Source organism: Uloborus diversus, chromosome 8 (genome assembly GCF_026930045.1).
Source record: "Uloborus diversus isolate 005 chromosome 8, Udiv.v.3.1, whole genome shotgun sequence".
Classification (NCBI taxonomy): domain Eukaryota; kingdom Metazoa; phylum Arthropoda; class Arachnida; order Araneae; family Uloboridae; genus Uloborus; species Uloborus diversus.
Genome location: NC_072738.1, coordinates 33,689,711 through 33,705,022, shown reverse-complemented (window position 1 = coordinate 33,705,022; position 15,312 = coordinate 33,689,711). Strand labels below are relative to the sequence as shown.

The 15,312-nt window shown below is 31.9% G+C and overlaps 1 protein-coding gene across 1 annotated transcript in view; it reads right to left on the bottom strand.

Moving 5' to 3' along the window:
- The window catches only part of LOC129228010 (DNA excision repair protein ERCC-6-like), a 55,173-nt gene that overhangs the window by 18,788 nt on the left and 21,073 nt on the right, over nt 1-15,312 (bottom strand). The window contains exons 9-12 of the mRNA XM_054862638.1: nt 12,872-13,042; nt 11,551-11,727; nt 8,785-8,901; nt 8,606-8,701 (exon numbers count right to left, since the gene is read on the bottom strand). Coding sequence (XP_054718613.1) covers nt 8,606-8,701; nt 8,785-8,901; nt 11,551-11,727; nt 12,872-13,042 — 561 coding nt within the window. The remainder of the gene's footprint in view (nt 1-8,605; nt 8,702-8,784; nt 8,902-11,550; nt 11,728-12,871; nt 13,043-15,312) is intronic.

Here is a 15,312-nt window from a genome sequence, read left to right as displayed (position 1 = left end):
CAAATTAACTTTCATAAATGATTACTGTATTTTAAAACTATAAGAGAAAATGAAAGTTTTTGAATGTAAACCAGGAAGTATATTTGTGTGAAGTGATATCTTACATTTAACTTAATGAAAAAAGGTATCAATAATCTATGATGTGATAAAAAAAATATACCACTTTGTAAGGTTAAGTTTATCTTTTGATTTTTGTTTGTGAATATGATGATTGTATCATTCAAATTTTCTTGTTTCATAGTGGAGCCCAAATCAGATTACGATCTTCTCAGAACCAAAAACGAACATTCTGCAGCCCATGTAAAAATGGAGAGCAAAATTTAAAACAGCTAAAAGATGGTTGCCAATTTAACCACCTGGAATCCATTTGATGATATGTTTATTTCGAGATAAAGAATAACACTAAACATTCTGTAGTTAAGACTATAGAATTAAACTGAAGAATATCTTGTATCATATTCATGTGCAGAATTCATCTTTTTGCAACAAAATCATTTTGTAGAACTCTGATATGTAACAGAAATCTTTTGGAAGGAAAAAATTTTAAAATTTTTTGCAGCAACTTATAACGCATATAGACTAGTGTCAAAAGAAGGTAAAACAAGAAGGTCATCGAGCAAAAGAATGTGTGCATTACTTTGGGACCACATAATTGGGGGATCCATGCAAGAAATTAATGACTTCAGGTTCGACGAGAAGGCCACCTCAGCCCAGTTGGAAACTGGAGCCTGGTCTTCAACTTGTTATGCCAATTAAAATATAATACAACAAGAAAACCTATTATTCAATCACCTAACATTACATAATCATCTTATGCATTATACCACCTAAAATACAAACAAAAAAGGCCACCTCAGCCCAGTTGGAAACTGGAGCCTGGTCCTCAACTTGTTATGCCAATTAAAATATAATACAACATGAAAACCTATTATTCAATCACCTAACATTACATAATCATCTTATGCATTATACCACCTAAAATACAAACATGATAAAAAAAAAGTTTAAAAATTAAATTAACAGTATGTGATAAATGTATACATAGTTGACTCTCTGTTTAACGATTTTCAAGGGACCACGAAAAAATCGTCCTTAAGGCTCTTCTATACCGTCCATCTTGGTTTTCGACGCTAATGCTTTCTCTACGGGAAAATCTGCTACCTATACAAAGCATAACACGAGAAATTACTGGAATATTTTCATGCGGTTTGTTTTAAACGATGGCTATGACTTAGAACTCGAGATGCTCTTTTTTATTTTTTCTGTAGTTATTTTGAAATTTTTTTAATAACATTTTAAAACTTTAAACGACTATTTTCACACGTTTGAAAAATGATATGGAAAAACGGAAAAAGGAGCGCAAGAGATTGAACATTTCTCTTTAAAAACATATTTTGAGTTTGTTTCTGAGACAATTTGTTCTATTGATATTCTCCACGGAGTAAAGCCTTATTTTCGAAAAATTGAGAAAAACTGCGAAAAACACGCCTTCCACCAGACCACACCCATTTCCCCCCCATACCCCACTTTGAGGGACCACTTTCTCTTCTCCCCCAGGGTCTTTGGCTGCTTCTCCGCTTTTCCCCTCTGCCTCGCCACAGGCTTCGCCAGGCAATAAACTGGATCCCTACTAATGACCATTCATTCTTTGTCGTTTTTTGTGTTGGTCTTGTATCTATGTGACTCGAAGGTGACATCCGTTCTAAAAAGAAAACGCATTTTTTTTTTCTTTTTTCGAGTTCCTCGATAAGTTTTTGAAATTATTTAGGTGATATATTTTTCAATGCTGTTTTAATATAAGTACACCGTTTGAGTGTAGAAGTTATTTTGTTTAAAGAATCTGTGTAAATTACTGCATCTTATAATGGGAAAAAATGTGAGTCTTCTCGTTTGAAGATTCATATACATATTTCAAGAATTGTCATTGCTTGAACTTTTGTCTTAATCATTTGCGCATAACCAAGATCAAAGAGCTCTACTCAGGTCCGCGCCAAGCCTGATCAACGCCGTTGTGCAAATGTCTTTTGAGCGCCTTTATGCAGTGGCGTTCGGCGAAAATATAGTTAACAGCTGGATTGACGTTTTGTAGACCAATATGACGTAGAAAAAAATACGTTTGTCATTTAATTGATTTTGAAAAAAATGTGTATTTAATTTTGTATTACAGTGCACGTGTGTGATTACAGTTTCACTTCATATCTCGAACTTATTTCGAGTTCAGTAGCTCCTCTGATATGCTAATGCGTTTAGGAAAAAGAAAATATTTTAAATATTAACAATTCTAAAATACGGAAGGCATTGAATATGATATCTAAAACAAATACATTGTCCAAAGCTCTTTTTCTGACACACAAATAGTTAAAAAAAAAGGAGGGGGAGAGGAATCGAGTAATTATGGTCAAGTCGTTACTTTTTGGAACTAAAAAGTTAGCCAAAATTGTAGTCTACAAGATACAAATATTACGCACAAGTAAAATATATGCAAATACACTTACCATAATTTTTATGTATGATAAAATGAAATAGTCGAATTTCCGCGAGCAATAATTTAAAATCACAAAGAGACATATTGCACAAATTATAGTACAACATATTCTCCTCAAGATCCAAAATGAAGAATAGAAAATTTCTCGCGCCTCATATGTTCAGCTTCGTGTACTATTAACCCTAAACAGCATTCACGCCTCCACACGAAGAAGAAAAATGCTGATGTATGCATTAACTAGCATCACGTGATTTCAGTGTAAAAGATTGCACTCTTGAAAAGCATGTTTAGACACACAACATGGCAATAATTTTTCATTTTAGATAGGCAGCGAGAGGATTGCTTGTTTCAGTGAGCAGTGTAATTTCTCCGCCACCATAGGATATATAATCAGGGCCTGATGAACTCACGGTCTGGTAAATCCATGGACCTGGGCACCACAATTTTAGGAGCACCAAAATGGGGGTAAATTTCTTTATTTCTTCCCGTTTTTGAAAACTTCCACACAAAAAAATTGCAGATATTCCTATGAGAGGGGGCACCAAATTTTGCCAGGGCCTGGGCATCACTTTGGGCTGAGCGGGCCCTGTTGGATACTGGATATAATGAAAAGTTCTTTTTCTTTCCTTCTTTGGTTGGAGAGATTCCCCCCATTTGGAACATTTTTCATTGGTAGTGAAAGGCGCCGTTTTGACTCTGGCGCCGTAGTGCGCCTCACGACCTCGCACATAAGGACGGCGCGACCATGGATCTACTCTCTTAATTCACAATGGTTTTTTCGAACTCTTTAATGTTTCATTTTAGATAAAGGTTTTTCTTTTTATTATTTTTTTTTATTTACAATATCAATTTATCAGTCATTATAATTGTGTGAAAAAAAAGGAAAGAAGGAGACTGCGAACAAGAAAGTTCACTATGGTAATACTCTCATCAGCCAGTATCTATCTTTTTCCCAGATAATTGTTTTTTTAAATTTTCATATTATTTTGTGTTCCTCCTATACTCAAAATGGAAAGGGATCACATTTGATTAATTCAATATATATATATATATATATATATATATATATATATATATATATATATATATATATATATATATATATATATATATATATATATATATATATATATATATATATATATACATACACAATTTCATGCATTTTTTTCTCCCCTGTGACTTTAGAGTCACAGGTGAAAGTATTTTTTCGAAGAATCAGCAAAGTCAGCACCTCGTATCAAAATGCTTCTCCTTTAAAGATTGTACATATTTCAATAATTATCATTACTTTTATTTTCGTCTTGATCATTTGCGCAGGCTCACAATCAAAGAACTCTATTCACAATTTACAATGCATTTTCCGAAATCTTTTCATGTTACATAAAGTTTATTTTTGCAATCCGAATTTGTCAATCATCGTGACTGCATGAAAAGAAATGAGGCTGCGAACAAGAAAGTTTAGTATGGTGATACTGTCACAGTAATTTAGGGCCACAGTACTATTTTTCCTTGCTCATTTTTTTTTTTTTTTTTGAATTTTCATATTATTTTGTTTGCCTCCAATACTGAAGATGGAACGATATCAATTCATTTGATTTCATGTATAGTTTTTTCTCACCTTTTGCACTTTGTTTCCCCACTTTGGATAAACAAGTCTTCTCTTTTGCGTACAGCGAATGAGACTGGGAACAAGAAAGTTCCTCATAGTGATAATTAATTCGGCACATAAATTGAGTGCCTCACTGTCTCTCCTTTCGAATAATGCTTATTTAATTTTGTGTCTTTTGCAATCTATTTTTTCCTATAATTCTCGATATTGAACATGATCATACATTTGATTCATTGAATCGATGCATTTTTTTTCTTTTTGTCATATGACAGTTTTCAACTCTAAACGGAAATATTTTTCGAAAATATTAACAAAACCATGTTCCTTCCTTTTTTCAGGATTTTTTTTTCTCGTTTCATGATTGATGGCAATCTTTTTACAACAGCGTAGTTATTGGTACACGTAAATATTTTTCGAGACGCTTTCATGATAGATAACGTTTTTCATTTGTATACTGTGCTACTCATATTGTTTAACGCCACTCTATTTTCATAAGGAATTTTATTTATTTCCTACTATGTGAACAAAATGTTTAAATAACAGAGAGTGTCAAACTGAAAGAAAAAAACATTCTTTGCCTCAAGATCAAAAAATCAAATTTTTATGATACGGAAATTCCTAAATACCACTTGCTGACTATTTTGAACCACTGTACGCTTTCTTACACTTCATTCATTCTTTCGAAGTATATTTAAACCATTAGAGTTCAATTACTTACGTTTTATTATATGCATTGGTAAAATTTGTGAACATATAATTTTTATTCTTTTAACAATACGCTCAATGAATTGAAATTATCTTAAAATGTTGATGAATAGGCACATCGACGAAAGTTTGAATTGAAGTAGGCTTTTATCCAAGAAAAACAACAGTAAAATTCCCAATTTGCATTCAGAGCGTGATAAAGGGCTTTTGTACGCAGTAACATGGCTTTTCTCAGATTTAAATCAAGCGTTGATTCTGCATGCAACTGTCAAAAATACTGAGCTCTGCAATAATTTGCTTTTAGCATTACTGAGAGGTGTCATTTCATTCTAATTATTTAGTACACGTGTATAAATAATGAAAACCTTAGTGGGTATTTATCAGTGGCGCACAGGCACACTAGGGTCCAGGGGGTCAGGACCCCTCCCATAGGTCTTGCTTTTTTCCCCGATCGATTACGATTCTATATTTTGTGCGTGAAATAATTTCAAACAAAGGTTACAATAACTTCTGTTTTAATAAGTGAAAAAATAAAACCCGCATGTTAAGAGATTTTTTAAAATATTGTGCACTTAGCCTATGAGAAGAAGAATGGGGATTATAAATGAATACACAGTAATAAGTATGTTTTTAGTTTTGTGATTACAAATTGAAATGAGATCCTTTGAACTTGAATTCATTTTTTTATTATGAGAAAAATAAAAGCGTAAATTATTTAATTTCTGGTTATTTCTTTACTTAATGCTAATTATTTATTCATTAGCTTATTTTTTACTGTTTTTTGTTCTCGGGAATCGATAAAATCAAGTCAATATGTTTGACGGCGTAATAATGGAATGAGACTTTCGACCTTGGACCCTCCCTTTAAAAAATTCATGTGCGCCACTGGTAATATGGTATCCTTCTGATCACTAACAAGACAACAGCATTTTTTTTCTTTTCCTGTTTTCTATCGTGCCAACATGCAGATTCGTCAGTTTCTTTATTTCCTCTTTTGATGCGCAGAAAATTCATAGACAAAACAAAAGCATAATTTTCTAATTAAAAACTGCACAGAAAATCCTTGTACAGGGCGCGATTGTTTTCGAAAGATTTACTATTTATGCCTTTTTATTAATTGTAACATTCATCAAACTAGCTATCAGCAAACCTAACTACACAACTACCAAATGTTTTTATTTTATGCTCACACCGACATCCGCAGACATTCTTCGACATTTTTCTATGATTAATTTGCTTTTCTTTTCAAGAATAGTTTCAGAAATTTCTGTAAAAAGCAAAGCAATCTTTTATCGATAAAGTTATAAAGATCATCAGTGTTCCGCTCGCCCTCTCCCCCTCAATTATATATTGAAAAATACATAAATGAATGAACTGAACGAATAAATATAAAACAAATAAAAAAAAAGATAAGATAAGATAAGATAAAATTTATTAACAAACAAAATACACACATACATAACAGTAAGCAAAATTAAAAAAAAAAAAAAAAAAAAAGGAAAGTACAAATTATAAAACATAAATTACAAACTTCATAACAAAACATTAAGAAAATCTTGACTATAGTTCAACACGAGTTAGTATTAAATTTAACACTAAAGAGCGCCAAAGGCACTGTCCGCAGTGTTTTTTAATTGATTTAGTATGGAGTACAAACACAAATATGTATTAACAGAAATATTTACAAATTAATTTTACACAAGTAGTAAAAATTTTACACAGAACAATTATTGGACTGTTTGACTCCAGAGAAAAAAAAAACACAATAACTCGCATTGAAACATTCAATAGTATAAAAATTACAATACAAAATCCCCCCCGGTTGGCAAGTCAGTATATTTTATCAGCTAAAAGTTAATTGTTGATACAATGTCATTATTTTGTATATATTCATTGACCCCTTTTTTATATTTTTTAAAGTTCTTCTCATTCCTAACATCTTCCGTTAGTTCATTAAACAGCCGCGGTGCCAAGTAAAAGAATTGTTTTTTAATAATCGTTTTATTTGGTTTTATAACTTTATATTGTTTACCTGAAATTCGAGTATTATATTTTTTTTCATTAATTTCAAACCAGTTATTGTTGTTATGCAAAAAATACAATATTCTCTGTGCATATATTTCTCTGATATTATAGATTTTCTCTGACTTTTGTAAAAAAGTATCGTTTTTATTAAGTTCTTGTTTAGCTCCATAAATTATTTTCAAAATTTTTGCATAAGTTCTATTTAAATTGGTAAGATTTGTTTCATAATCGCCTCCCCATGCACAAATACCGTACGTAATTATTGAGTTAATCCAAACGTAAAATAAACATCTAAGAAACTTTTTCCCAACTATATTTCTCAATAGATAGAGCCAATGTATTCTACCTCTTAACTTATTCACAAGTTTATCAGTATGGCATTTCCATTTTAAATTTTCACTAAAAGTTATACCTAAATAATTTATATTTTCGACTCTTTCTATGGTAGGGCAGTTACAGTTATTTGTGCTGTCACATGTTGGTTCGTGATATTTTATGCGTAAATCAATTTTATTAATTCCATTCTTTTTTAAATCAAACTTTATGTATTTTGTTTTATTTATATTAAGAGATAACATATTGTCAGTTAACCATTTATTTATAGCAGTTAAATCAAGTTCCATTTGGTTTTTTATATCATTAATGCTCTTTGCAGAATATGTTAATGCTGTATCATCTGCATATAGAGTAATTGTACCGTATAATTTAATGTATGACATGTCATTAATATATATTAAAAAAAGTAATGGACCTAAAATTGATCCCTGAGGGACTCCGGTTTTTGTTGTTTTATATTTGCTTATACAGTTATTTAGTTTTGTTGCTTGTTTTCTGTCCGTGAGATAGGATAATATCCATTTGTAAGGTATTCCTCTTATTCCAACATTGTATAACTTTTTTATCAAAATCTTTATGCTTACACTGTCAAATGCTTTACGTAAATCCAAGAATACTGCTGAAGTTTCATAGTTTTCGTTAATGTTCGCATAAATTTCACCTGCTAATTTTAATACAAAAACGAAGATTATGCCGCCCATGAATTGCAAAACAAATACAGAATTCGATTCGAAGAGTAAATGTGTAGAATTGTCCCGCGGTTCCAAAGTTTTCAAGTAAAAGTGAGAAGGGTGGTAGAATAGAATAGGAGAATTGGATTCTTTTTTCTTCACCCTCATACTACACCCTTCTACCCGATCTGTTGTCGTGGTGGGAAACAGGCCGGAGGGGTGGGGGACGTGTTTTGGAACAGAATCCTTCTTAGCTCGCTCTCTGCCCTCGTCCGACCGTAAAGGAGTACCGATGGGGACAGCTTAGATTTACGACTGTCCTTTCAACAACTCAATGATTGACGTTGTCCATCATGAAATCTGACCAATTAGCAGTGCAAAAAAATCGAGTTAGCCCCTCCCAGATACACCCCCTGTGTTGCCACAGATTTCGTGTTTTCGTCGAATCTGATTTTACGGAGAGGTTTAGAAGAGCCTTAAGTAGAATGCGTCCTTAAACAGAATGCTTTTAAAACTACAGTGGAGCATCCGGGGCCGTGAAAAGCCGTCTTTAAAACTACATTACTGGCACTGGGGCCTGAAAACTACATTACTGCTGTGAAAAGCAATCTTTAAATAGAGCGTCGTTAAACAGAGAGCCAAATGTATATATATTTTTTTCAATCCTACACCCATCTGCGGCATTTATGCAATTAATCAACCAGCAGCCCAATAAGATGAAGAAGTACAATGTGATGAATATCATTGTAAGAATCAAGAAATAAAACTGACCTGTAAGCGTGCACTTAGAATGCTGTCAACTTCCTTGGAGTTTATGTAGCCTTTGTACAAATTAGCTTGCTCTTCAGTCAATTGACAAAACAGAACCTAAATTCATATCAAATATTTTCAAACTAAAGTTCAGTACAAGCAATATATCCGATTTTCCCCAAAATTTCATAAATGCTTACTTGTTCGCTCTTGTTTGGCAAATTAATACTCATCTTCACATCAGATTTCATCCTACGCAGCAAATAGGGCTTTATAGAGTCTCTTAAAACAGTAGCACATTTATAAGCTGTTTGTACCTACAGATATATTTAAAGGCATGAAAACATAAGTCAAAGATTATTTTGCTTTGATTTTTAAACATAATATAAATGCCATAAAATTTGTACACACAGACAACATCTGCTTGGATTACATTGATGTGACTACTGATGTGATTTTTTTTTTTTTTAACTTTTTGTTTTTTCAATTAGGATTTTTAGGTTTGACACAAATAGAAAGACAAAAATCAGAATCAAATTAAAGAAATTATATTATAAAAAATAATACAACTACAAAACACCAGACAAATGATAGGATCTGAGCAAGCTCAGGCTGCTCTGGGACATTTAACAATCCCAGGGCTGATTTTGACCTCAGTCAAATAATTCAGATGAATCCCCTCCTCCTACTCACTTTTCTCAGTTCAAAATGAGTGAATGATTGAAATATGATTTTTTTTTTTTTTTTTTTGGAAAAGACCATTTAATCAAAGACACTAAAATAAAATAATTTAAAAAAAAAAACTTTATGGATGTCACTTTAACACCACCACCTATGCTTTCCAGTACCCTTTCTTAGAGCCTAATACAAGCCCATCATTTTGAACTTTTCCAGAAGAGAGGGGGAAGCAAAGGGTGTTTATTCAATGTAAATTTTATGGGAAAACACGCCCACTTATATGTAAACACAATAGTTTTTCAAAGCCGAGAGGGTGGGAGAGGGAGCTAAATGACAGACCTCGCCTATATTAAAGGGAGAACTTCCTAGAAATCAACATTCCTCCTGAAAACAACATTAAAGAAAATGAAGTAAAGGATTGCTAGTGATACTAAAGGGAAAGATAAATTTGAACTGTAAAAGATGAGGAAATACTTAGATAGGTGGTGAAAATACTGACCATGATTGGCAAAAAAAAATGAAAATAGATTTTCTGTAGAGCATGACTATGCTCGCAGTCCCAAACAAAAATAATGACAATTAAAAGTCTTCTTGAAATCATTCCCATCCCCCTCCATTACATGTAACAACTGCTACCTGTATATTGCAAATATATGCAACTCTACTAAAATAATAAAATCTCTTAATTATATAAATCGATATACCAACCTTGTGAAACGAAAAAACAAGAGATAGGGTAAAAATTTCAAGGGAGAAAATGCGCGACTGTAAACCATGTGTTATTTGAGGAAAAAAATCTGGTTTTATCAAGCATTTTTAGTTCAAAACTCAAATAACATCTCAGAGTTTGAAAAGATTCCTTGTAAAAAAAGCATGCAAATGACAAAAAGCTTAACCAAATATTGATTTGCTCAAAAAAAAAAACAATAATACAATTTATATTAGTGTCATTAGCCCTAAGCTATGTCACCTTAGCTACAATTTTAATTGTGTTAATCAGTTGGAAAAAATATGAAATACAAGTAGTAAAAAATAATGTATATATACTTTAAAAAAAAGTCATCGAAGATGAGCATTCTATGGCAGTACATTTCAAGTAGAACAATTAGCTTCTATTTCAAATGCAATTTTTTCCAGAAAGCAAGGGATGGCAAAAATACCTCTGAATTTAAGCTCGATATGCGTTGCAGAGTACAATTCTGGAAATTATAAGAAAAAGGACAAACCAGAAATAGATGCTAAAATATTGCTTTTCAATCACCTACAATGCACTGAAATTGCCTAAGCCTTTTTCCCACGTATAAGATATATTGTACAGAACAATGGTGCCATTGGGTGGGTCTTGGAAAGGTCAAGAAGCTATGGTAGCGCCCTTTAAACAGGGCTGGAAAAACAATTTTCCTTTTACAAATGAAAACTCAATAAATTACAATAAAATGATAAAATAAAAAACTGAAGAAAAACGGGAAATATTGATATTTAACCCTAAGACCGGGAGAAATGGGCAAAAAACTGGAGAGTTGGCTGGTCTGTATAAATGGGAACTCAAACAGCTTAATTTAGTAATTTTTCTGAGAAAAAAATTAGCTCATCCACCAATATCTTCTATTCTAATAAGTTCAAACAATTGAATCACATCTCTTTTGACTCTACTCCAATCCAGATTATACTAGTCATGTTAACACAAATGCCCTCTCTTTTCACTTTCTGATTTCGGAGGGTTATGCTCCTATTTGAAAGTGTTTGTCTAATTTTTTTTTTTTTTTTTTTTTTTTTTTTTTTTGAAGGAATTACAGCACTTGGTCTGAAATAAGATTTGTAACACAAAAATCCCCTTACTAGCCTATAGTTGGGGCAAACCTAACCTGGCAGCATAGTGAAGGCTATGCAGATCCTTTCATTTGAAAACCCTTCATTTGAATCCTCCCAATAAGGTAATGTCTTTTTTAGAATAAGATAACCAAAACAGAATTACATATTTGAAACATTCAACTTCTGTCTCCTCCCCACAGAACTTTTTAAAACTGAAAGAGAAATTTGGAAAAAACACTAATTGACAATGCTTCTGGATGTCAAATTGTTTTAGTTAAAACTTTTTGACAATTTTTAAAATTTGATATGATGCAGTTAAAACACATTTGATTTCCATATAGAAAAGTTAATTTTTTTTTTCAGCAGCTGATTATGTAAGGAATTATAAACAAAATAAGTCATACTTTAGACTGTAAAAGGTATATACTATCATACTAGCATTTTTTTTTTTTTTTAATTAAGAGCATAAAAATTACCTGAATCTGTGAAGCATTAGCATAACCACCAAGTACTATTGGAACAGAAAACTGCTGCATAAAAACTGGAAGTGTTCCTAATTTTCCAGGAAAAATGAAATCAAAGAGAGACCACAATTCTTTCAAGTTGTTTTGAACAGGGGAGCCAGAAAGAATGATTCTGTGAGAAGTACGAAACTAAAAAAATTGAAATGTTACATATTTCATAAAATTTAAAACACATTTTATGCAATTATGTCTAGTGGAGATTTATTTTTAATTGGGAAACTACTATTAACTGAAACATATTTAAACAAGAATAGTTACTCGTAAGTATGAACATTTTGATTGAGTATAACAAAGAATTAAAAAAAATAGACAAGAATCAACAGATACAGTTTAACTTTATACGAGCTGAAAACTTTGACAAGCTGAAGTGAATATTTATTCCCATCTAACAGAATGAAAAGTTCATGTTATTTTTGATAAGCAAAATTTATTGCATGACTGTCCGTTGTCAGATTTTTCTTGTTTACTGCATAGTAGATCTCATCCCATAGTTATATATATTTTTCTTTTCTTTCTTTTTTTTTTTTTGAGAATAATTTACCACAAAAAACTTAAATTAATTTATTCACATTGAAGTTGTGTTATGCATCAACAAAAGTCTTTTCCATCATTTAGCTTAAAAGCTGACTATTACACCAAGCTTGAAGTAGTTGAATGAAAAACCAGTGAAGATTTATTAGCAGCTACAATACATCCAAATATTGAAATTATTGAATTGTAACACAAAACAAAACATTAAACTTAAGCTCAAATTTGTTTGGGGGGGGGGGGGGAATTACTGAACTTAATGAAAATCATAATTAGTAAAATCATTCATTATTTCTTCTTTTGTGTAAGTTCTTAATATGGAGTATATAAAATACATACATATACAAATGAGAAGTAATATACATATACAAGGCATAATATATGTACATAATACAAAGTAATATACATATGACAAGGCATATTATAGCGTATCTTAGTTGATCAAAGTTTCCAAGTTTGAAAATTTGCTTTTGAACTTCAACAGAAAGAAAATTTGCCTCTCCTCCGCCTGCCAAAAAGGGAAGATTACGGTTGAAAAGAAAGTTCTACGCATTCTATTGCAATTTTCTTTAACCGACTGATTTTTTTTTTTAAATTTCTTTTCCTTTTTTTTTTTTCTTTTTTTGTATAAATTAATTTTTAACTTCTCTTATGCTTGTTTTATCAATAATTACATGGGTTAAAGAATAACAATAATCAAAGCATCATTTAATACCTCGAAAGAGAGATAATTTTAAAAAATTACCTGTTTAACAGCAAGAGTAGCTTGAGCATCAGGATTACGTATTTTATGCCCTTCATCAAGTACTATATAATGCCATTCATGTTCCAATAAAGTTGTTTGATGCTGAACCACACCAGCATATGATGTAATTAAAACTCCCTTACATTTATTTATCTGACGTATTAGTACTTCCTGAAAAACATAAATATTTGTAAATCAATTTGAAAAACCAACAAATAAAATATTAAACAAGAGTCCCTGATTCAAAAAACACTCCCCCAGGATTTTCTTTTATGTGAAGACATAGAATTCCCCCCCCCCCTCCTACAATTCAGTTTCTGTTGGGAATTGCAACAACAGGATAGAAGCAACAATAAACAAAAAAATCGCAAACCCTAAAAAAAATCTTTTAGAAAAATAAAGATTTATTTTTATACTTCAAAATGCTTACTTCTAGCTCCTGCTACGTAGTTAAAGCAACATGTTTCAAAAATGCAGACACATTTAAGCTATTGTAGGAGTTAATAGTTCAAAAATCTTTCATCTTACCAGTTTAAAACATAGCATCAAATCTTACATAAACGGGTCACAAGTTACAACTAGTATGTTGTGGCCATCACGAAACTTTCTTCTATATTTTTCCTTTTTCTGATCCCTCCCCATGCTTGACGAGGAAGCAATATTCCTAACAAAAACAAAATTACACATGCAAAAACTTGACGACCATCCCAATGTCTGAATTATTGTAAAAACAAAACAAAGAGCGAAAATTGAAAGTTACTTTAAAAGCCTTACTTGAATTAATTACAAATATTTTATTTATTAACAAACATAAGATGGCAACAGTTAAAAATTTTAAATCATTGAGATAATATTTCCGATCATTTTAATACAATTTAAATCACGAGAAATACGCAGACGACAATTTATTACGATTTATCTTTCTTATTGTTGCATTAATAAAACTATTTTTATTCGCAAAAAAAAAAAAATCAACACCTCTTGGAGCGATCGGCGTCAAAATAGAACCAAAGCCTGTTTACATATGGATTCACATATATTCCAAATTTCAACCAGAACGTAGCATTACTTCATGAGATAGGGCACTCAAAATGGAAAAAAAGAACGGGTGATTGCGCTACCCCCTTGTTAGCTGTTGACACAAAAATAAAATCAGTTCTTATACCCACTAAGGGCTACTTGCCGATAAATTTTTCTTTCATTCCGTTCATTATTTCTTGAGATACAGCAGTCACAATTGACGACAAAAAACGTTCTACAGCTCAACCCCCGTTTGAGTTATTGACACCAAAATTGAATCAGCACCTGTTCCTGTAAATACCAACATATGGACCAAATTTTGTTTGATTCCGCCAGTAACTTCCTGAGCAAGCACGCGTAACTCGAAAAACGTCCCATTGCTCCACCCCCCTTGGAGGAATTCGCGCCAAAAACTAATGGGCACAAGTTCACATAAGGGGCACATATGTGTACTAAATTTCGTTCGATTTCATGCGGTAGTTTTTGTTGTAGAGCGGCCACAAAAAACTGGTCACACACAGACGTGACACACATACATACACACACACACACAGACAGACAGACATTTTCCAAAAATGGTCGAAATGGACTCAGCACACCTCAAAACGTTCGAATCCGTCAAAATTCGAAATTCGAAAATTTGCACGAATCCAATACTTTCTTCTATATATTAGATATAGAAGAAAGTAAAAAGAATGCAATTGCATCAAATTCAAGATGATATGCAACAATTAACTAAACTAGTATGTTGTGGCCATCACGAAACTTTCTTCTATATCTTTTCTATAATTCTGATCCTTCCCCATGCTTGACGAGGAAGTAATATTCCCAAGAAAAACAAAATTACACACGCCAAAACTTGATGAACATCCCAGTTCCCAACTTATCTCAAAAGCAAAGCAAAGAATGAGAATTGAAAATTATTTCAAAACCTTTGCTTAAAATAATTACAAACATTTATTTGTTAACAAACACAAGATGGCAACAGTTAAAAAGTTTAAATCATTCTGATTTTCTGGTCATTTTCCAACAATTAAAATCACATGAAATATGCAGACAACAGTCTATTAGATTTATCTTTCTTATTGTTGCAATTATAAAGCTATTTTTATTCACTAAAAAAAGAAACAGCACCCTATGGAGCGATTGGCGCCAAAATTGAACCACCGCCTGTTTACATATGGATTCCTATTTATTCTAAATTTCATCCAGAATGTAGCATTACTTCTTGAGGTATGGCACTCACAATGGAAAAAAAGAATGTTCAATTGCGCCTCCCCCCTTTAAGCTGTTGACGCCAAAACAGAATCCGATCTTATACCCTCTAAGGGCTACTTGTTGATAAATTTTTGTTCGATTCTATTCATTATTTCTTGAGATACAGCAGTCACAATTGACGACAAAAAAAGTTCTATAGCTCA